This window comes from Pinus tabuliformis, chromosome 1_2 (assembly GCF_031772625.1).
Source record: "Pinus tabuliformis cultivar Carrire ecotype Pingquan chromosome 1_2, CPIR1, whole genome shotgun sequence".
NCBI classification, from domain to species: Eukaryota; Viridiplantae; Streptophyta; class Pinopsida; order Pinales; family Pinaceae; genus Pinus; species Pinus tabuliformis.
The window spans coordinates 369,875,490-369,898,899 of record NC_142298.1 but is presented as its reverse complement, the minus strand read 5'-3'; the positions used below and the strand labels follow the sequence as shown (position 1 = coordinate 369,898,899).

The following is a 23,410-nucleotide window of genomic DNA, read 5'->3' as shown; positions in this document are numbered from 1 at the left end:
TCGTATTTCTCTCCCCCTCTTTTAACCAATTCACTCTTGATCTTTGTTTCCAAAGAATCTCCTCATGTTTCCTTCTTTCTTCAATTTGGCTTAGTAGAACCCCTTCCTCTCTAGCAAATTCCTCGCTTCTACCTGTTGTTATGATTTCTTGCTGAAGTTTCTTCATTTTCTGGTCTAGTTGTTGCTGGTCCTTAAAGATATTCCTAAATTCCTCTTTGTTCCATTTTTTTATTTTCTCTTTTAGTTCCTTTAATTTCAGTTGGAAGGTTTGCATTCTGCTCCTTCCCCTTTGTTGGCTCCGTTTCCACTATTCTTCCACTTTCATCATGAACTTTTATTCTCTGAGCCAGAAGGCCTCAAACTTGAAAGGGCGCTTTTTGGGGCTAGCTTTGATGTCAATTTTGAGTTTGATCAGCCAGTGGTCAGAACCCATTCCCGAAAGGATCATGGCTTCAATGAAGATATCTCGATTTATTATCTGTTCTGATATAAGGAATCTATATAGCCGCGAGGCAATTTGGTGGGTGTCACCTCTTCTGTTGTTCCATATTTGAATTCCATTTATCGTTGGTATGTCGACCAATCTTTGTTCTATGATCATATCTCCGAAGGCTTCAATGTCTAGGTCTGACCTCCTAAGGCCTCCTCTTTTTTCTCTTAGTGATGTGATCATGTTGAAGTCTCCTCCTACAATCCATGGATTTTCTGGGAAGAGGCTTCGAATTTTTCCCAAGTTTTGAAGGAAAATCTTGCGCTCTCCAGGTATATGTGGTCCATACACTCCTATGAGAAGGACCCATTCCTGTGATCCAATATTCCTAAATTTTCCAGAAAGAATTCGAGGTACACTTACCCAGTCTTCAAATTGAATCTCCTCTGGGTTCCAGAGAATTGCCAGGCCCCCAGCACTTCCTATGGCATCCTGACCTATTATCTCATAATGCGGCTTAAATTTGCTCATAATATCTTTCATTTTCTATTCATTGATCTTTGTTTCTTGGAAAATCATTATATTGGGCTTATCTCTCTTAAGTCTCTCTTTCAGATATCTCTGTTTCCCCCTACTGTTCAGTCCTCTAATATTCCATGTTGTAATTATCATTTTAACAGTTTGAGGGGTTGTTGGAATACCTCTGACAGAGGTACAACTCTTCCCGAATTTACCAACATTTCTCCAACCATTTGAATGGTTTCGCTCATAGGTCTTCTTCCCCATTTTCTTCCTCCCTTCCCTGCATTACCTGTTTCTGTGCTTTGTCCTCCTTGCAATCCTAAATGTTCTGGTTGATTTATTATGATTTCCCCTCATTTCTCCTTGTATCTTTGGAACATGTCTTTGTATAATTGCTTTTGATCTTCTGGGATGAACCTCTCATCCAAATGCCTCCATTCGTGTAGAATTCTCTTCATGACTTGTTCCTCTTCACCTCCTTTGTCCTTCTAGGAGTCTATCTCCATTTGGGTCTGGTCTTGAGGGTTTTCTATTCTCTCCCTTCCTTTTCTAGCTCTATATTTGTTTGACTTATTATTCCCTTTGTCTATCTTTATAGGTTTTGTTGCTTCTTCATCACTATCTTCGTCGTCCTCTTCCATTTCCTCTTCTTGTAATACCTCAAACTTGTTTTGATTTACCTGAGTTGATTCCTTAGATGGTGGTTTTTCATTTGTCGGTCCTTTTTGAGGTTTTCTCCGACGAGACACTTCTATAAAACCTTCATCGTCCTCCTTGCCCGTTTCTTCCTCCTTCCTCGCTTCTTCCTTCTTCCCAGTATCCGTTGATGCTCCAGTTGCATTCAAAGGGCATGATCTAAAGAGGTGACCATATTCATGACATCTTTTGCAGCAGAATGGAATGTGCTCGTAGTCCATTGGTTGTTGCCACACCTCATCATGATATTCCACCTCAATATAGTCCAGAAGTGGTTCCGTGATATTCATGTAAACACAGATCCTTGCATAGGATGTATATCTACCCCTCCTGGTGGTGTCGGCCACTTTGACAAATGTTCCGATTGAGTTCCCGATACCTTCCAGAATCTCTGGATCCCAAAACTCGATTGGGAGTCTGAACAACCTGACCCATATTGGTGCCGCTAACATTTTCTCCTTATCTGGGTTGTAGCATTCTTCCCAGTGTCTCATAAAGAGACCTGCATTGTTAAAGAAATAGGGTCCCTCATCAAAAACCCTCTCCTTATCCTCCAGATTGGCAAAAATGACCGTGAAGAAGCCCTTAGCGCCTAATTTTAGGTCAATATGTCCCTTAGGTTTCCATCTCTGTTGTATCCATTTGGCCAGTTCTTTTTCAGACGGCCATGATCCCACAAACTTGCAGATCAAAGCATGGTCTTTCATATATCCTCTGTATTCTTCTAGTTTGTTGTTTGGGATTACAAACCTAGGTTTTTTCATCGCTCTGGGCAGACATCTGTTTCCCAGTCCCACTTGCCATCGAGCCCCCATGACCGGCGCGTCCTTACCCCGTTTCCTTGTGAGTTCGTTCGATCCATTCCTGCTTGTCTCACCGTCAGTGCTTCACGCATACAAGGATGCAATCTCATGTCTTGTGAGGAGCAGTATATTCGTGGTAACAGATATATATATATATATATATATATATATATATATATATATATATATATATATATATATAGATGTGTGTGTGTGTGTGTGTGTGTGTTACCACGAATATACCGCTCCTCACAAGACATGAGATTGCATCCTTGTATATATAAGTTAATTAATTATTGTGATTATATAAATTAATTAAATTAAGTTAACTAATTTAATTATTAAAAATAAAAATAAAAAATTGGGTCTACCAATAAGAAGATGTCCAAAGAGGGGAGCGGCAATAACAATGATGATTTTAAAAGAATTCAAGAGGACCTCAATAAATTAAACAAGCATCTGGATAATGTAGAGAAGTCAGTTAGTAGACAAGATCAAATGGCCGAGAATATTTCATATTTAAAAGACGTGATAAGTCAACATTTTGGGAAGACTAATCCACCCTCAGCCACACAAAGTCCCAAGACTCCGAAAGGTGAAAATTATCCAAATCATGAGTTCCTGCATGAAAAGCCGTGAATACCGCAACTACACTTCGAAGGAAGTCGGTACTACACAAAGTCCCCCAAAAAAAACCCCCTTAAAATTAAAAACAAGTTACCTAAGTATGATGGAAAGGACCATAAGGGCGTCATTGTATGGGTAAATAAAATGGATGCCATCTTTGGAGCAAATCCACCACTAGGTGAGCAAGAAAGGGTCATGACCGCATCCAACTACCTAAAAACAGAAGCATACGATTGATTCCTGTGGTGGTCTGCTAAATGTGCAGCTCGCTCGTTCAATTGACAAAATTTTAAAAATGCTCTACTAAAACGGTTTCACGATGAGGAAGAAGATGATGCTTACGAAAGATTCGTACACCTTAGACATAAAGGATCAGTAAGCGAATACACTCATGAATCAGAGGTATTAGCGATTAGACAAAGGGGATTTTCATATGAAGAGATATTAAAAATGTATCATTGTGGCCTTAAGGATTACATTCGCGAATAATTAAAATTATGTAAACCCCAAACCATTGAAGATGCCAGACACGCAACCATAATTATTGAGAGAAAATATAAGTTTAGAATGTCATCATTTAGGGAAGACGAAGACCAGCAACAACAGTCGAGAAAAAAAGAAACTAACAATTGTAGGTATTGTGGAGACAAATGGTCATCAGGACACATATGCCTTAACAAGAACCTATATAATTATGAAGTCGAGAAAGAATCAGACACTTCAAGTAACAAACCAGAAAAGAAGATTAAAAAGAAAAATAGTTTCACAAATGTGGAGAAAACTGGATGTCAGGACATAAATGTGAAGATGCATCCCTACGCTACTATAAAATAGTAGATGGGAAGCAAGTTGAAGTTCAAGAACGAGATGAAGAAATCATTGTCACACATAATGAAGATTCAAATTCTGAGGAACGTCATTAGCAACAATCTCATGTGACTAGGAAACCCATGATGAAAAGAGTAACCCTCTCGTAAATCAAGAACAACAAGCAACTACAAAATATATTCCGCCACATCTTTGAAAGAGGATAAACCACTCACCAGGAAGGAAAATTAAGCCTACTACTCCGCCAACTAACAAGAGGAAGAGACTATGTCCTAAAACCCTAAAGCTCAAAGGACTCATAAAAAACATAGATGTCAATATACTTATAAATTCGGGTAGTACTCACAATTGTATAAACATTGATATTACCAAACAACCAGGTCTATGTATATCCCACATCAAGGACTTGACCATGTATGTTGCTAATGGAAGGAAAATCAAGGAAATAGAAGAATGTCAAAAAGTTCCAATCCATATACAATAACTAGTGCTACAAATAGATCTATTTTCCCTACCACTCAAGGAAATGGATGTAGTTCTAGGTGCAGAACAGTTAATACAACTAGGGATTTATACTACAAACCTTGAATAACAGTTCACGGAGTTTAACTGGCACGGACAACATTATAAATTAAAAGGTGTTAACACTTCCAGTGCCAAGGAAGGTATAAGTATTCGTTAAGGAAGCACTAAACCACAAATCGATGCCATTCCATCGCAACAATGTTCAATTAGAGAAGACCCTTTTGGTTGTGCTTTAAGGACAAAGCATCTCTAAAGGGGATGGCAATGTTATGAATTAAAGTATTCATAACCATAAATTAAAATAATAAAATATTAATAAACAAATATTAATGAATAATAAATTAATTAAATTAGTTAATGGTCATTAGTTGATAAAAAGGCATGGGTCAAAAGTTGCGACCTCTATCTTCGTGGCCAGTCAATGCCTATATAGGCACACTGCCATGAAGATTTGTAAGCACCATTCATATTATATCAATACAATTTACTTACTTACCTTACAATACAAAAATTTACAAACAAACATTCAAGTTACGTAATGACCTTGCGTACCATTTTACATGAAAATTTTACGAGGGTTGTTACATATGAAGAGGTTCATTACACGTACATATATTAGATTATGTATTAGATATAAATTTGTGATATGTGAACACCATTTAGGAAATAACAATAGCAATAACAAGTATAGCTATGTGAACTAAAGAAAAGCACAAATAAATAAAAAAATGAAATTAACATAAACATGCTAAAGGTATAATATATGCCAAGGCTAATCATAGGTCTAAACTTACATAGGTGAGAGATAAATAATAAGTACCCTACAGTGGTATTGGTGCAATATCCCCAATTTTGATTTTTTATTTAACAGGATTAACTAAGTTTATTTGGGATGTGCTAAGCATAACACAATTTTGTAATCTAAGCATTGGAGACATTTTTGGTACATGGGAATTAGGAGAAATCAAAAACTTCAATATTAATAGAATATGGGGGCCACCCTTCATGGAATACACACCCCTTGGAGGAAAAATCGATTTTTTGGAAAGGAGGTCGAAATATTTGGATGAGGGACCCACAAGGAAAAGTGAGGCAACAATTACAAATAGAGGGTTGAAGGCAACATTGGGCACCTTTCGATAATTTGACATTTATACATGGTTGCTATGGTTGTTCAGTTAAGCCACAAGTGTTGTTTAGCACTAGAGGTTTCCAAGGGGAAAGCTCACCCTCTTCTTCGGTGGACCACGAGTGCCACCCTAGGGAGGTATTGTCACGACTTTGTGAAGATGTGGGGGACCAGTCTCGGGTGGTACGACTTGCCTTAGCTTCAGCCTGGACGTAGAAGAAGAACCCCATAGTTCTTGGGTGAAGTGGGGTATTGAAATTAGAGGTTATACCATAACTGGGCAATTCCTTGTCCAAATTGCAGGTGAAGGAAGAGAATTTATGGGAGTTGAGAGTGCCCTTCTCAGCAAGATAGATTTCTTTGGTTGGGCCTGCGTAGACTTATCCCAGCACTGCAGTCATTGGTGGAGCTGATGGTGGGGAGGCTTGAGAGAAGGATTTAGGAGCTGAGCTGTTGGGATTTCATTTGGATGGCCATTGGAGGAGGATTGATGTAGTTTGGAGAGCTGTTATGCTCTTAACCTGCAAGACGATACTAGAATACCAAATATGCGAAGAAATATGCCCAGAACAGAGAACAATGAGCAATAACAGCAAGTATTTTATTATTCAAAAAGCAAAGTTCACTTGCCTCTTCAAGGGGGAAACCTCCAATAGAGCTGAGCTCGATTACAAAATAAGACACGATGCTCCTCACAGGGAGTATCTATCCTTTATTTTGGATTCATACATGCAATACCATGGTTCTTATTGATACCATCTATCTAATACCATGGCCCATTTGCAACTAACTGTGGTCCCGACATTAAATGTGGGTTAACCACTTACAATTATTAATATGGGCTTTATTGACTCTTTACTTAACTATAACTATGACTCGATCCTATTACATAAATAAGGGGGTTAGGGTGGGACCCTAACATGCCCTCCCCCATAAGAATAGCCTTGTCCTCAAGGCTGAAGCTACGGAAACTGCTGAAGAATAGTGGCTGGTTTCCAGGTTGCATCTTCCGAAGAGGTGTCTTTCCATTTGACGAAGACTTCCTTGATCATGCGGCCACGCAGGTGTCATTCTCGTGTGTCTAGGACCTGTTCAGGTTGGAGCCAGATTGACCCTTCTTCATCCAGTTCAGGTAGACTGGTTTGAATTCTGCAATTGTTCCCAATCACTTTCTTGAGGCATGGGACATGGAAAACTGGATGGATTTTTGCAATGGGTGGCAAAGCTAGCTTGTAGGCCACTTCTCCAATGCGCTGAAGTACTTGATACAGTCCGTAGAATTTTGGAGATAGTTTCTGACAACCCTTGTCTTTGAGTGATGTTTGCTTATATGGTTGCGGCCTCAAAAATACCTGATCCCCTTCTTGAAATTGGCGTTCTAAGCGATGTTGATCTACCTGTTGCTTCATGCGGTCTTGAGCTTGATGAAGATTCTCTCTAAGATGGGCCAACATGGTTGTGTGGTTCTGTAGGAGTTGATCCACTGCTTGTACCTTCGAGCACCCCTTAATATAAGAAGTAGGGGAAGGAGGGAGTTGACCATAAACTGCTTCATATGGAGTCATTTTGGCAGTGGCATGATAGTTGGTGTTATACCACCATTCAGCTAGAGGTAACCATTGTACCCAGAGCTGTTGCTTTTTTGAAGTGAAACACCTAAGGTAGGTTTCCATACATTTGTTGATGGCTTCAGTTTGACCATCAGTTTGTGGATGATAGGAAGTACTGAGTTGTAGTTGGGTACCTTGTAGCTGGAAGAGTTCCTGCCAAAAGTTACTGGTGAAGACCGGGTCACGATTAGACACAATGGAAGTGGGCATGCCATGCAATTTGAAGATCTAATCCATGAAAAATTGAGCGACCAAAGTCGGTGTAAAAGGGTGGGGTAGGGCGCAAAAATGAGCATACTTAGAAAGTCTGTCCACAACCACCATGATGACTGACTTGTTTCCTGACTTTGGAAGACCTGTCATGAAATCCATAGAAACCTTCGTCTAGATTGATCCCGGGATGGGCAATGGTTGTAATGTGCCAGGTGCTTTGACTATCTCTCCTTTGTGGCGCTGATAGACGTCGCATTCAGCGACAAAAGTAAGAATGTCCTTTTTCATGCATGTCCAAAAAAATGATCTTCGAGTGCGAGCATACGTCTTCTGAAAGCCTAAATGTCCTGCAGTTGGAGATGAGTGCAACTCCGCCAAAATGCAGCTTTTGAGGGTGGATGTTGGTGATATTACGACTCCGTCCTTGTAGCGAAGAATCTCATCCTGCCACGAGTAGCCCTTGGTGGAATTTGGATCCACCTGCAATTGAGTAATGAGTTGGGAGAGCCAGGGATGTGAAAACCATTCCTTGTGAGCCTCTTCAATCCATTCTGGAATGGGAAGGGAAATTGCGAGCAGGGTACTTTCCTCCTCAAATTGGCGAGATAATGCATCTGCTACAACATTTTCGCACCCTTTCTTGTAAATTATCTCATAATCATGTCCCAGCATTTTGGCGAGCCATTTATTTTGTTGTGGTGAGGATAGGCGTTGCTCCAAAAAATATTTAAGGCTTTGATGGTGTTATCACTCAGGTTGTCCTTAAGCTCCGGAAAAGGATACGGCCGAGGTAACCACAGACCAACTTTGGACTGCAGGTTCTAGCCTACCTGCAATCAGAGAGGGCTCTCTCTTTTAGATTTAGCTTTGTTGAAAAGGATTTTAGGCTAGGTTTTGAGTTCAGAGGGTTTTTGTTTTGTTTTTGGTGGGAAAATTGATGTTTTCAGACAGAGAGGCAAGGCATAGTCTGGAAGTTTCAAACCATTGGGCGTGGAGTCGAGGAGGAGAACTGCTGGTGCATTTCTTCGGTCACAAGAGAGGGAAAATGGAGCAAGATAGTTGTGCATGAAACAATATTTCAGGTTTAAATGATGGAAAGAATGCTAAGTAATGAGAGGCAGTTAAGAATCTCTCAATCAGCTTAACAGATGGGGGTAACAGAGCTCTACCTAGGGGCAGTAAAGAATCCCTAGATAATTGGCAAACACAGGTGAATCGGGGTAAATATGAGCCCGGGGGAATTCACATTCATAACCAATTCATTCAGAGGAAAACATAAAGAAACAGCAGAAATTGAGCATAGAGTGTACTTAAACAAATTCTAAGCTATTCTTTCTTTCTGCTAGTGGTAAACAATAAACAGAGGTAAGATGCACTTATTGCTTCAGACTGCAGCACAAGAATTCCATCTTCATATCTCCAAAAACATTCATTTACAACAGACAGTTTGCTCTCCAAGCTTTCAGCAATCTTTGATTATAGAAAAAACTCAGATATACAATGTGAGTCTCTAGTGAAAATTCTCAATTTACCAACCCTTGTAATAATGTAGAGGGTGGTATATATAGGGAAAAACTCTCTACAACTGCTTTTATTACAACTTGACCTAAACAGGTCTGAAAGAAATATGATTACTTAACCTAATCCTATCCAGAAATAAATGCAAAAAAATATCTCGGGCTGCGCTCAGGGCTGCCGTATCAAAACTGAGTAAATGATGTAGTCCTTGGCGGCTTGGTGGAGTGTTTTTTGCAATAAATGTGTATGGGTTTCTGCTTCTTTGCTGTCTGTCTGCATTTAAAGCTTTAACTGTGATTTGAGGGCAAGGATGGGCTTACACCTCTTGATTTACTTTCTGGGGGGCTCATCAATGTTCAGGTGCTTCGAGCCCCTAAAAAATCTTGACTGATACTCTTTGGCTCTTCTTCTTCCTCTGATACTCTTTGATAATAAACTGGGCCGTTGTTTTCCTTTGCTGTGGGTCTAATCACAAATTAATGGCCGCTGTTCGGCCTCTGTTTCCTCTAGAACTGTCTTCTGCTCCTTTCGGCAAGCTTCGCGAAGAAAAATGGGTCATTCAGCGCCTTTCTGGCTTTCTGGGGGCTGCAAAATGAAAAGACTCCCTAAATATTCCCCATTCAGGCCTAATTTATCCAGCGATGAGTGATTTGCGCTCATCAAATCGCTCATCAAAAACTGCCTCAGAAACTGATTCCGGGGCTCCGGAGTGCGATTTTCGCCCTTCGCGCCAAAAAAGTGATGATGACGTCAGCATGACGTCAGCGATGGGACCTCGTATGGCAGGTGACGTCAGCGATGATGTTAGCATGATGACGTGGCGGGATGACGTCATCACGTACAGAAGTGACGTGGCAGTACGGCGGCTCTAAAGATGTGGCAGGACACGTGGCAGGTGACTCAGCGGTATAGTGGCAGGAGGGCCACGCAGGCGGATGACGTGTCATGGTGACTGGGCAGGGGGGTGACGCAGGCAGGTGACGTCACCAGGCAAGGGGCGGTTTCTGGTTTTGGGGCGCACCGCCTTTGGGCATGAGCGATTTTGTCAGAGGGGGCTCCGCCACAGCCCAGGAGGTGACGCGTGGCGGGAGTACGGCGGCAATACCGCCCATCTCCCGGACGCTAACCTTCGGGCGTTTCGGAGATGGGACGGCCCGTCAACCGTTGATCTGGGCGCACGACGATCGGACGGTTGGCGGGAAGGGCGAGGCGACGGCGGGTTAGTGGGCGGGGATATTCGCAGGAATATCCCAATTTAAATAATGCGCGGCGGGGGTTTTAGACTTAGGGAAAGTGGGTTATGGGGTCTAAAATGGGCGGGTTAATGTATTTACAATTGGGGCTTAGGGATAAGGGGTAAAACATGGGTTTAATGCACGCGGGTTTAACGATTTATGCCCAAAACTTAAGGTAAGGGGGCGGAAAAGAGGGTCTTTGAGGGTTTTTAGGGCTAGGGGAGAGGTTGTTAGCATGACCAGGTGTCATCTAACTCCTGCTATGACTCGGATGGGCTAAAAATAGCCCCAGGTGGACCATTTTTTCCCGGACTTGGAAAAAATATGGCTATATTGCGAGGGAGGGGATATTTACATAGGGGAGTTTTATATACATTCTTTTAGTAGGGGAAAGGGGAAGACTGATAGGGAGTTATATAGTAGAGTTAGTGGTTAATATGGTGATGATAAACAGGCGCTAAGGTCAGGGACCTTAGGCTAATTTTGGGGAAAAGAATTTGAAAAGAAATAAAATCCTTGAGTGAAGCAGATCTTCACCAAGGCAACTGATATGGATGATGATGAAACTAAGAGGAATCAAGTAGATCTTGACCTCTTTGGGAAGTTAGTAAGTGACTTAGGGAATTGGAAGAAGGGGGAGTTAGTGATGTCCACCTTTGAGCTCCTTTGAATGAAAACTGCCTGCACTGTGATCCGGAAAAATATACACTTAGTAACACAAAATTGATCATAAGTTATTTTTCTGCAATCTCTCAGCTACCTACCCAGCCTACTCACCTAACATTTTTTTCTTCTTTTTTTGGTTTGGGTGCACTTAGACTTGCAGACCCAGATTCACAATTTTTCTTTTGAATGTTTCCTATCTAGCTCTACACTTATTTCTGCCAGGGCCCAGATTAAACAGTTGGGTCCCTTTGATTCTCTACCTATCTACAAATCTGCCAAGATTAAACTGTTTGGTCAGATGCATTCTCTATATTCTAAAACAGGAAATTGAAACCTAGGGAGACCAAGATTAGACTGTTTGGACCTCCCTTAAATGAAAACTCTTCAAAACTGGAACAACTCATCAAAATTGGAATCAGCAGTGGCATTTGGACTAGCACATTTCATGGCTTTCTTCTATGGTCTCTACTGGAAATATGGAACACTGCAGCTTGCAAAGTATGACATATTTGGCATGTAAAAATGTCAATCATGAAAGATGAAACCCTGTTGCAACAGGAGGCTAACAGTGGCTCCACTTGGGGATGGCTTTTCCTTGTGAAAAGCCAAGAACAGCAGGTCAGACTGCCTTGATCTTCTGTGGTTGCTGTAGACTGGAAACATTTGTTCTGGCTGCTAAAAATATAAACTTCGAAATATGAAGAACCTCCTCCTCAACTGAATTACTGTGAACTGTACAACATCGCCTGCTTTCTTCTGCGTGCTTGATAATTATGTACAATGCTGCTGGAACATGCCTTTGATTGCAGATAGTTCTTTTCTACCATGAATTGCTTGTAATGTGACAGTTTTCCTTTTGTTGTTTTGCTGAAATTGGTGCAAAGACAAAGTTTTCAGAACTGGGGCACTTGCATCAGCTACGTCTTCACAGAATTTACTGTTGTTCTTTAAACAATCGGCCTGCTTATACAAAAATAAAAACAGAGTGGTGATATACACAAATAAGACTGTACAAAGATATATACAAAACTGCATTGTGTCCCTTAAAAGGGATCATGGTAATGTTTCAGCATACGACCATTGACAGGGCCTTCTTCAGCAGAACAATCCTCTACAGATCTGAGAAAATAAGTGTTATTTCCCTGAACAGCAGAAATAACCAATGGACCTCTCCATAGAAAATCAAACTTGGCATGTTTTCCCTTGTCTTCCCTTCTTGAGTCCCATCTTAGAACTTTGTCACCAACATTGAAATCTTCAACCTTAGCTCTCTTATCAAACATCTTTTTAAGCTTTTCTTGCACAATTTGAGCTCTGTCATAAACTTGTTCTCTGGTTTGCTGCAGATGGATGGTCTAATTGATTCTTCTTTGGATGTCATTTGGTTCAGCCTGAATCTCTTGTAACAGTTTGATAGTAGGAATGCCCGGGGATGAAGGAAATCTAGCCTCCATGCCATATACTATCTCATAAGGGCTCATCCCAATTGATCTTTTTTTTGAAAGTCTGTCTGCCCATAGGGCATTTACCAGTTTTTTGTGCCAGTTCTTCTTGTTTCTTCTAGCACTTTCTTTATGATGTTGATGAGGCTTTTGTTAGATGATTCGGCCAAGCCATTACCTTGAGGGTAATAGGCTGTGGAGTGGCCCAAGGTAATATGAAATCTGTGGCAAAAATTGATCATCTTTTTGGACTTAAAGGCAGCGGCATTGTCAGTGATGATTTTCTCAGGGCAGCCAAATCTAGAAAGGATATTGCACTCAAGGAATTGGATAATGATGGTGTCATTGGCTTGTCTACAGGGAATGGCTTCAACCCACTTAGTGAAATAGTCGGTGACTATTAGGATCCATTTGTGTTGGCCTGAGGAAGAGGGATGGATTTCTCCAATGAAGTCAAGACCCCATTGTTGAAAAGGTTGTTCGGTTGAGATGGGTTTAAGGGGCAGGGGTAACAGCTTTCTCTTGCCCTCAAAAATTTGGCATTTGTGACATGACATGGCAAACTTCTTTACATCTGCAAAAAGAGAGGGCCAATAAAAACCAACCCTTATAATTTTATCAGCAGTGGACTTCCAATATAGATGTCCTCCACAATCACCTGCATGGAATTCTTTCATGACATTGTTAGTTTCATTCATGGTTAAACAATTAAGCAATATACCTTCATGATTTCTCCAAAATAATGCACCATCTATAACACAAAACTTTAAAGCCTTCATTTTCAAAAATCTTTTCTTGGTTCTGGACAATCCTGGGGGAGCACACAGGTTTAACAATACAAAGCATATATCAGCGTACCATGGGGATTGTAAAAAGATTTCACTGATCTGTGGAGTCGCCAGCTCCGGTTCATTGTCCAGCTGGTTAATCTCTAAGGCTTGAAAATTTGTTTCGGACATCAGTTTAGCTAAACCTTGTCCCTTTATCAGCTTGGTTGGTTTTATTTCTATGTCATATTCAAGGATGTTTACAATCCACTTGCCTCTTTTGCCTTCTAATCCCTCTTGAGTCAATATGTCCTTTACAACAGCATGTGGGACATAGGCAATCACGTGTGAATATAAAATGTACACTCTGAAATCCTTGATGGCCTTAACAAGTGCGTAGGCCTGCTTTTCCATTATTGGGTACTTCAAAGGGGCGTCTCTTAAGGCTCTGCTGAAAAAAGCGATTGGTTTTTCAGCTCCCTGTTCATCCTTTTGCAAAAGGACAGCAGCTATAGTGTGATTAGATGCAAACGAAAATATGATAAAATCTTTGTCAAACTGTGGGATAGTTAGGACAGGGGTTTGTGTTAAGGCTGATTTGATACTCTCAAATGCTTGCTTGGTTTCAAGAGACCATTTTACCTTGGCATCCTTCTTTAACATGTTGCTTAACAATCTTATCAGCTCAGCTAGATTTGGAATAAATCTTCTCAAGAAGTTGATTTTCCCAAGGAATGCTTGTAGCTCTTTAATGTTTCTTGGAAATGGGATTTGGAGGATGGCTTGTATTCTTTCGGGATCAATTCTGATCCCATCCTTTGATATGATGTGGCCAAGTAATTTGCCTTCTTCAAGGCCAAACAGAGACTTCTTGGGGTTCAAGGAAATGCCATATTTCCTACATGTCATGAAAATTTGCCTGAGATGCTTGAGGTGTTCTTCATCAGATTTGGAAAATGGGGTTAAGTCATCAAGGTAGACAACTAGGAAGTCATGTATTTCTTTGGCGAAAGCAATATCCATTGCACGTTGAAAGGTAGCACCAGCGTTTTTAAGACCAAATGGCATCTTTACATACTTAAATGTTCCCCAGGGTGTAGTAAAGGCAGTTTTGTCTTGGTCGTCCGGGTGAACAAGTATCTGGTTGAAACCTGAAAAACCATCTAGCAAAGAGATTCTAGATGATCCCACTACTCTTTGCAAGATGTGGTCCATTTTAGGCAAAGGGTAATGGTCTTTTAGGGAGACTTGATTTAAATTTCTGAGATCTACACAAAGTCTGATTTCGCCTGTCTTTTTTCTCGTAGGAACAAGATTGGACACCCATTCAGAAAATCTAATGGGTGCTATTATGCCTGCTTCAAACATCCTCTTTACTTCCTTCTCAATCGGGGGAAGAAGCATAGGGTTAATTCTTCTAAGTTTCTGCTTGAAGGGTTTCTTGTTTGGTTTTAAAGGAATGGTGTGTTGGATCACCGAGGTGTCATAGGATTTCAGATCCTCATAGCTCCAAGCAAATACATCTTGGAACTCTTTGAATAAGTCAATGTACTTGGGCTTTTGATCAGGTGGTAAATTTTTGGACAGTTTGATCATTTTTTGCTTTTCTGCTGTCCCAATGTTGTGTTCCTCTATATAAGTGTTTATGGGCTGCAATTTTGGCTTTCTTGGCACGTCATTAGCATCAAACATGTCTTCTAATGGGGTTAGGCCAGCAGGCAGAAAGTTATCCTTTAAGTCAATGATGTCTGCCTCTGTTTTGGCTATATCTTCCAAGTGTATTTGTTTCAGCTGTTCTATGTTTTCTTCGTCAAAAATAGTTGGTTTCAGGATTTGCTTGACTGTTGCAGCTGTTATATCTTGCTGATTTTCATTTGTTTGGTGTTGGGAGCCATTCATAGCATCCATGTCGATGTTAATATTCAAAAACTCATGCTCAAGGGTGAGGAAATTATTAATCTGGGCATCATTTTCAAATACTTGCCAATCTTTAACGTTATTTGGGACAGTGGGCCTATTTTTTATTTCAGCTGTGAAGTGATGGTTTAGGTCAAAAGGAAGTTTGCATGTACTAGCAAAGGTGGCTAGGCTGTGTGCATGAATGTTGTGATTTCTGGAAATCTTGTCAAGCTTGAATTCAGTGAATGCCTGGAGTATATTAGTAGCAGCGGTCCTATAGGCTCTCATTCTGTTGTCATTGGTTACAAAATTGCCTTTCATCTGTTGTATGATTAAATCAGAGTCTCCTAAAATAGACACTTTTGCAGCTCCTAGAACTTTGAGGAGTTTAAGGCCTGGCAACAGAGCCTCATATTCTGCCATGTTATTTGTGCATTTAAAATTCAGTCTGTAGGCATGACCTTCTGCATGGTTGTTATATGTATTGTGAATCCAGATACCTGCCCCTACTCCTAACTTGTTAACAGAGCCATCAAATTCTAAATACCATGTGATTTCCTACTTGTGGTTGATGTCTAAAATGTCAGTCAGCTTAGGATTGGGCAGATTTGAAACTTTTGTTTGGGAAAGTTCTTTTGGTATGCTGGTTGCATTAGCTGTTGTGACAGTTTCATCAGTGTGTGCAACTGATTCTTCGTTGTGTGCTTGTTGCTCTAGAGTAAAGGGCTCATTATCAATTGGGGAATTTGTATCATCATTAAACAAAATAAAGGAATCCATATCAGAGTGGATTGAGTAAATGGGAAAATTTTCAGGCTTGCTCTCACTACTTACCACATATTTCATGAGCGTTTCTCTATACAGTCTCTTTGGTTGCCCAAAGACTGAAATGGTGGCATAAGAAAGGTCTAATTGAAGGGATCCTTGGAGCTTTGCTCCCCATGATCTTGACATGAGCATACCGTACTTTAGTGGAATGTCAGCAACCACTACATCCATGAGGATGGTCTTGTTGGGATATTGGACTAAGGAGACACACAAGTCTTTGATGAGGCCTAGACATTTCACTTGACTTGAGTCAAATGAGTATAAATCTTTGTAAGGTCTTGTAACATCAAGATTCAGCTTTTCCATAACTGCTCTGGGCATAAGATTGTGCGATGCCCCTGAGTCAAACATAGCGTTGTGCAAAACTTTGTCATGTATATGCAAACTGACATAAAAGGGTGGGACCGGTCCATGTGTTGATTTTCCATTAACTTCTGGGCCAAACAGCAGCTCTGGGGTGTCGTCTAAAACATTTACATCATCCTTAACCTCTGGCATTTGAAGTGATCTTTGAATTTGCTGCATATATACATCGTGTTTGGCAAGTTCTGAGAGGGGAATGGATATTTTTAACTTAGTTATTTCTGTCTGTAAATTAAATGGCTTTTCCATTGGAGTCTTGGTGTTGATAATGGCAGTTTTTTCTGTTTCATTTGAATTGTCTGCGTTTTTCTCTTGTTTATCAGCATTATGGGAAGTTTTTGCTTGCGGTTTTTCAGCTTCAGGAAAGTTTTTTGGAACCCTGTTTGAGCTTTCTTTCGAGGAAGAAGGTGGCAAAGGCTGATCTTTGGAAGGCTGTATTTCTGTTATGTCTTCTACAGTCACTTGATGCGGGTTTGGAACAGGTATATCAGCTGGTTCTGTTATGACAGCCTTGCCTTTAGTCTTGTTGGGTTGTTTGCTTTCCTTTGTTTTACTAGGTTCGGAAATGTCAATGGTCCTAGTTCTCAGCTTATATTGTTTGTGTACTTCATACACAGCAGTATCATAACCTTGTTTAAAATCAAAAGACTCGCTAGACCTAGTCTGAAACTGATTGTAATCGGGTTCATTTTGGTCTTCTTGGGACAGGACAGTTTGGTGCTCGCCCTTTAGATCCATTAAGTTCATGTGAGTGTCCTCTATGGGTTCACTAGAAGTAGATCCTTCAACATAATTATCTTGGAAAGGGGGTCTTATATCATGGTCTTGGTTAGGCCTACCAGCATTTGTGTTCTGCGTTTTCCTAAAATTTGGGTTCCTTATGGTATTAGACTGTTGTCCTTCCCATGATGCTTTTCTCTCAACATTTTCTACTCTTTCTCCCAGCCTTTGCAGGCAACTGATGATAGCATCAAGCTTTTGATCAAAAGCTCAGGGTTCTTCCTTAAAGGTGGTTCTTCTTGCCATTCTAGCTCTGTCTCTTTTGGCAATTAAATTGGCTTCTACGCTGACAGCAACATTTTGCATGTCCGCAAGGGTCTGAGGAGCTCTTTCTTTTAACTGGTATGCCATATCCAGGTCAAATCCATCGGGAAATTTGTACAAGGCAAAGTCAGGTGGAGGCCTTAAGTTCTGTGGTATTGCGTTATATACATTATTGAATCTTGCACAGTACTCCAAAACAGTCTCTTGAGGACCTCGTTTGATCGTATCATATTCAGCTAGTATGTGCAAGGGGTCTTTCTTTTTCTCCCATCTGTTGGTAAAGGATTGGTAAAGCTCATCTGGGGTGGTTATGGAATTTGCAGCAAGTGATCTGAACCAAGTTCTTACATCACCTGTTAAACTCTGAACAAAAATTCTCATTCTTACACTATCATCATCTATCTCGTAGTTTTCAAAATAGTCTTGCATCTTTTTGGTGTGCTGAAGGGCTGTGAAAGGACCGGTGCTGTCAAAATATGTGATTTTAGATTGGTACTCTTGAGGTAAAGCCCCAGCATTAGCAGGTAATTGCAGGGGTGCATATCTATTAGCCATATTGGCAGGTATAAGTGGAACAACGGGGATAAATGGAACAACTGGAGTAACGAGGATCACAGGAGTAACTGGAACGCTGGAAACAACAATAGTGTTAGTATGTACAGTGAATGAAGGTGTGGAAGGAGTACTACGAGATGTAGATGATGAACTAAGGGAAATAGGGGTTGAACGGAACAAAACCTTGACAGGAGTCGGAATACAGCTAGGGTAAGCTGTTTCAGGGCTCAAATCAGCAAAATTTTCCTGTCTTTCTTGCTTCCTAAGGATTTTCGAGATTATGTTAGGGTTTTCAAAAACAGCTGGAGGGTTGGGATCTGGATTTGACCTTGTATATCGTGGATTTTTCTTGGGAGCCAGCTTCCGAATTGTTTTTTGGGTATTTTTCCTGGGAATGTTTTTGTAATCAACAAGGGACTAATTAAAATTTGGGACAACTTATTTGTAACTTAAAACTAGCATGAAGATTGATTGAAGCAGCATTTATTTACTCCTGTTAATGCAAAGCAAAAAGCAGTTTCAAAGGCTTCCTGGCTGACATTCAGGCTTCATCTGTAGTTTTAAGAGATAAACAGCAATTGGAAAGTTTGATTTATGGTCTCAGAGGAGCTTTCTTACCTTCTTCGTGAAACTATCTGAGGAAGTTCCCCAGTGGAGTCACCATTATGTTATCACTCAGGTTGTCCTTAAGCTCCAGAAAAGGATACGGCCGAGGTAACCACAGACCAACTTTGGACTGCAGGTTCTAGCCTACCTGCAATCAGAGAGGGCTCTCTCTTTTAGATTTAGCTTTGTTGAAAAGGATTTTAGGCTAGGTTTTGAGTTCAGAGGGTTTTTGTTTTGTTTTTGGTGGGAAAATTGATGTTTTCAAACAGAGAGGCAAGGCATAGTCTGGAAGTTTCAAACCATTGGGTGTGGAGTCGAGGAGGAGAACTGCTGGTGCATTTCTTCGGTCACAAGAGAGGGAAAATGGAGCAAGATAGGTGCGCATGAAACAATATTTCAGGTTTAAATGATGGAAAGAATGCTAAGTAATGAGAGGCAGTTAAGAATCTCTCAATCAGCTTAACAGATGGGGGTAACAGAGCTCTACCTAGGGGCAGTAAAGAATCCCTAGATAATTGGCAAACACAGGTGAATCGGGGTAAATATGAGCCCGGGGGAATTCACATTCATAACCAATTCATTCAGAGGAAAACATAAAGAAACAATAGAAATTGAGCATAGAGTGTACTTAAACAAATTCTAAGCTATTCTTTCTTTCTGCTATTTCGATAGTGGTAAACAATAAACAAAGGTAAGATGCACTTATTGCTTCAGACTGCAGCACAAGAATTCCATCTTCATATCTCCAAAAACATTCATTTACAACAGACAGTTTGCTCTCCAAGCTTTCAGCAATCTTTGATTATAGAAAAAACTCAGGTATACAATGCGAGTCTCTAGTGAAAATTCTCAATTTACCAACCCTTGTAACAATGTAGAGGGCGGTATATATAGGGAAAAACTCTCTACAACTGCTTTTATTACAACTTGACCTAAACAGGTCTGAAAGAAAGATGATTACTTAACCTAATCCTATCCAGAAATAAATGCAAAAAATATCTCAGGCTGCGCTCAGGGCTGCCGTATCAAAACTGAGTAAATGATGTAGTCCTTGGCGGCTTGGTGGAGTGTTTTCTGCAATAAATGTGTATGGGTTTCTGCTTCTTTGCTGTCTGTCTGCATTTAAAGCTTTAACTGTGATTTGAGGGCAAGGATGGGCTTACGCCACTTGATTTGACTTTCTGAGGGGCTCATCAATGTTGAGGTGCTTCGAGCCCCTAAAAAATCTTGACTGATACTCTTTGGCTCTTCTTCTTCCTCTGATACTCTTTGACAATAAACTGGGCCGCTGTTTTCCTTTGCTGTGGGTCTAATCACAAATTAATGGCCGTTGTTCGGCCTCTGTTTCCTCTAGAACTGTCTTCTGCTCCTTTCGGCAAGCTTCGCGAAGAAAAATGGGTCATTCGGTGCCTTTCTGGCTTGCTGGGGGCTGCAAAATGAAAAGATTCCCTAAAGATTCCCCATTCAGGCCTAATTTATCCAGCGATGAGGCGCAAATCGCTCATCAAAAACTGCCTCAGAAACTGATTCCGGGGCTCCGGAGTGCGATTTTCGCCCTTCGCGCCAAAAAAGTGATGATGACATCAGCATGACGTCAGCGATGGGACCTCGTACGGCGGGTGACGTCAGCGATGACATCAGCATGATGATGTGGCGGGATGACGTCAGCATGATGACGTCATCACGTACGGAGGTGACGTGGCAGTACGGCGGCTCTGAAGATGTGGCAGGACACGTGGCAGGTGACTCGGCGGTACAGTGGTAGGAGGGCCACGCAGGCGGATGACATGTCATGGTGACTGGGCAAGGGGGTGACGCAGGCAGGTGACGTCACCAGGCAGGGGGCGGTTTCTGGTTTTGGGGCGCACCGCCTTTGGGCATGAGCGGTTTTGTCAGAGGGGGCTCCGCCACAGCCCAGGAGGTGACACGTGGCGGGAGTACGATGGCAATACCGCCCATCTCCTGGACGCTAACCTTCGGGCGTTTCGAAGATGGGACGGCCCGTCAACCGTTGATCTAGGCGCACGACGATCGGACGGTTGGCGGGAAGGGCGAGGCGACGGCGGGTTAGTGGGCGGGGATATTCGCGGGAATATCCCAATTTAAATAATGCGCGGCGGGGGTTTTAGACTTAGGGAAAGTGGGTTATGGGGTCTAAAATGGGCGGGTTAATGTATTTATAGTTGGGGCTTAGGGATAAGGGGTAAAACATGGGTTTAATGCGCGCGGGTTTAACGATTTATGCCCAAAACTTAAGGTAAGGGGGCGGAAAAGAGGGTCTTTGAGGGTTTTTAGGGCTAGGGGAGAGGTTGTTAGCATGACCAGGTGTCATCTAACTCCTGCTATGACTCGGATGGGCTAAAAACAGCCCCAGGTGGACCATTTTTTCCCGGACTTGGAAAAAATATGGCTATATTGCCAGGGAGGGGATATTTACATAGGGGAGTTTTATATACATTCTTTTAGTAGGGGAAAGGGGAAGACTGATAGGGAGTTATATATTAGAGTTAGTGGTTAATATGGTGATGATAAACAGGCGCTAAGGTCAGGGACCTTAGACTAATTTTGGGGAAAAGAATTTGAAAAGAAATAAAATCCTTGAGTGAAGCAGATCTTCACCAAGGCAACTGATATGGATGATGATGAAACTAAGAGGAATCAAGCAGATCTTGACCTCTTTGGGAAGTTAGTAAGTGACTTAGGGAATTGGAAGAAGGGGGAGTTAGTGATGTCCACCTTTGAGCTCCTTTGAATGAAAACTGCCTGCACTGTGATCCGGAAAAATATACACTTAGTAACACAAAATTGATCATAAGTTATTTTTCTGCAATCTCTCAGCTACCTACCCAGCCTACTCACCTAACATTTTTTTCTTCTTTTTTTGGTTTGGGTGCACTTAGACTTGCAGACCCAGATTTACAATTTTTCTTTTGAATGTTTCCTATCTAGCTCTACACTTATTTCTGCCAGGGCCCAGATTAAACAGTTGGGTCCCTTTGATTCTCTACCTATCTACAAATCTGCCAAGATTAAACTGTTTGGTCAGATGCATTCTCTATATCTAAAACAGGAAATTGAAACCTAGGGAGACCAAGATTAGACTGTTTGGACCTCCCTTAAATGAAAACTCTTCAAAACTGGAACAACTCATCAAAATTGGAATCAGCAGTGGCATTTGGACTAGCACATTTCATGGCTTTCTTCTATGGTCTCTACTGGAAATATGGAACACTGCAGCTTGCAAAGTATGACATATTTGGCATGTAAAAATGTTAATCATGAAAGATGAAACCCTGTTGCAACAGGAGGCTAACAGATGGTCTGTGCGGATATGGAAGCGTCGCCCAAATAAGTATGGTCGCCAGGTATCTACTGCATGTAAGATGGCCATCATCTCCTTCTCATAGGTAGATTGTCCCATATTCTTCCCACTTAGTTGTTGGCTTGTGAAGGCCAAGTATCGACCTTCCTGCATTAAGACCACCCCAATACCCGTACCCGAAGCATCACATTCAATGACAAAAGATTTGGTGAAGTCAGGTAGTGCTAACATTGGAGTGGAACACATGGCATTTTTGAGAGCTGTAAAGGCCTATAGTGCTTCATCATTCCAGAGGAATGAATTTGTCTTGAGGAGTTGAGTGAGGGGCCTCACAATGCGACCATAATTGCGGACAAATTTGCGATAGTAGCCTGTGAGACCCAAAAATCCTCTCAGGCTCTTCAAGGTCTTAGGTTGAGGCCAATCCTGCATTGCCTAGATCTTTTTGGGGTCCACCTGACACCTTCACGCCCCACAATGTGGCCCAAATACTCAACTTCTTCCATGCCAAAAGAACACTTGGACATCTTAACAAATAATTTATGCTCGCAGAGCACTTGCAAGAGCAGATCCACATGCTAAAGATGTGCAACCCAAGTGCAACTGTAGATGAGGATGTAATCAAAGAAAACAAGGACAAATTTTCTGAGATATGGTTTGAGCAGGTGGTTCATAAGGCTCTAAAAAGTGGATGGGGCATTACAAAGACTGAAGGGCATGACCAGGAACTCATAATGGCCTTCATGAGTTCGGAAAGCAGTCTTTGGAATGTCGACTTCTTTCATGTGAATTTGGTGGTAGCCTAAGTGAAGATCAAGCTTAGTGAAAAACTGAGCCCCATTTAGTTCATCCAGCAAATCATCAACAGCCGAGATGGGAAATTTATCTTTGACTGTCAACTTATTAAGGGCCCTGAAGTCTGGACACATACGCCATTCCCCATTTTTCTTGAGCACCATGACCACTGGTGATGAATAAGGACTTATGCTGGGATGAATGAAGTCTGCTTCCAAAAGTTCCTTGATTATTTTTTCTATTTCATTCTTTTGGGCGAATGGATATCTATATGGGCGCACATTTGGTGGTTGGGCCCCTGGGACCAAAGTGATGCTATGATCATGTTCCCCTCTCGAGGGTGGAAGCTCATGAGGCTTGTCAAATACTGGCAGATGGTTATTTAAGATCTGTTGCATCTCAGGATGAATCTGAAGAGAATTGGGTTCGAAGGCCTGGATGGCATTAAATTGAGCTATAACTCCATGATGGCCCTTTTTTAACAATTTTTCCATCCGATGTGAGCTGATGATAGAGGGAGCTCTCGCCTGGAGTCCACGGAGGGTATGTGTGTGGTTGTTCTGCTTAAAGCTCATATATAACTCCTAGAAATCCATTGTGATTGGGCCAAGTGTGCGAAGCCATTTAGCACCTAGGACAATGTCGCACCCTCCCATGTGTATGGCAAACATGTGGGTCTTTAACTGATAATCCCCCATTTGAAGTTTGACATTTTCACAACAGCCTTCACATTTCATTGTTCCCCCATCAGCAATTTGAACTTGGAAGTTAGAAACTGCTCGTAAAAAACAATGCACTGCTTCCGTGACTCTTTGATGGATAAAATTATGTGTACTTCCACTATCAATCAAGACTACTACTGGGCGATGCTTAATAGAACCTCTGATTTTGAGAGTTTGAGGCGAAGAAATCCCTGCCAAAGCATGCAGCAAAATAACTGGTTCTTCAGGTACATTGTCGTTCTGGTTGTCCTCTTCTTCCTCCTCT

General features: G+C 41.4%; 1 protein-coding gene across 1 annotated transcript; it reads right to left on the bottom strand.

Moving 5' to 3' along the window:
* Window positions 1-334: 334 nt before the first annotated feature.
* On the bottom strand, window positions 335-973 carry LOC149205915 (uncharacterized). The gene has a single exon (XM_089397536.1). The coding sequence runs from the start codon at window positions 971-973 to the stop codon at window positions 335-337; it is 639 nt and encodes a 212-aa protein (XP_089253662.1).
* Between the last annotated feature and the right edge of the window lie 22,437 nt (window positions 974-23,410).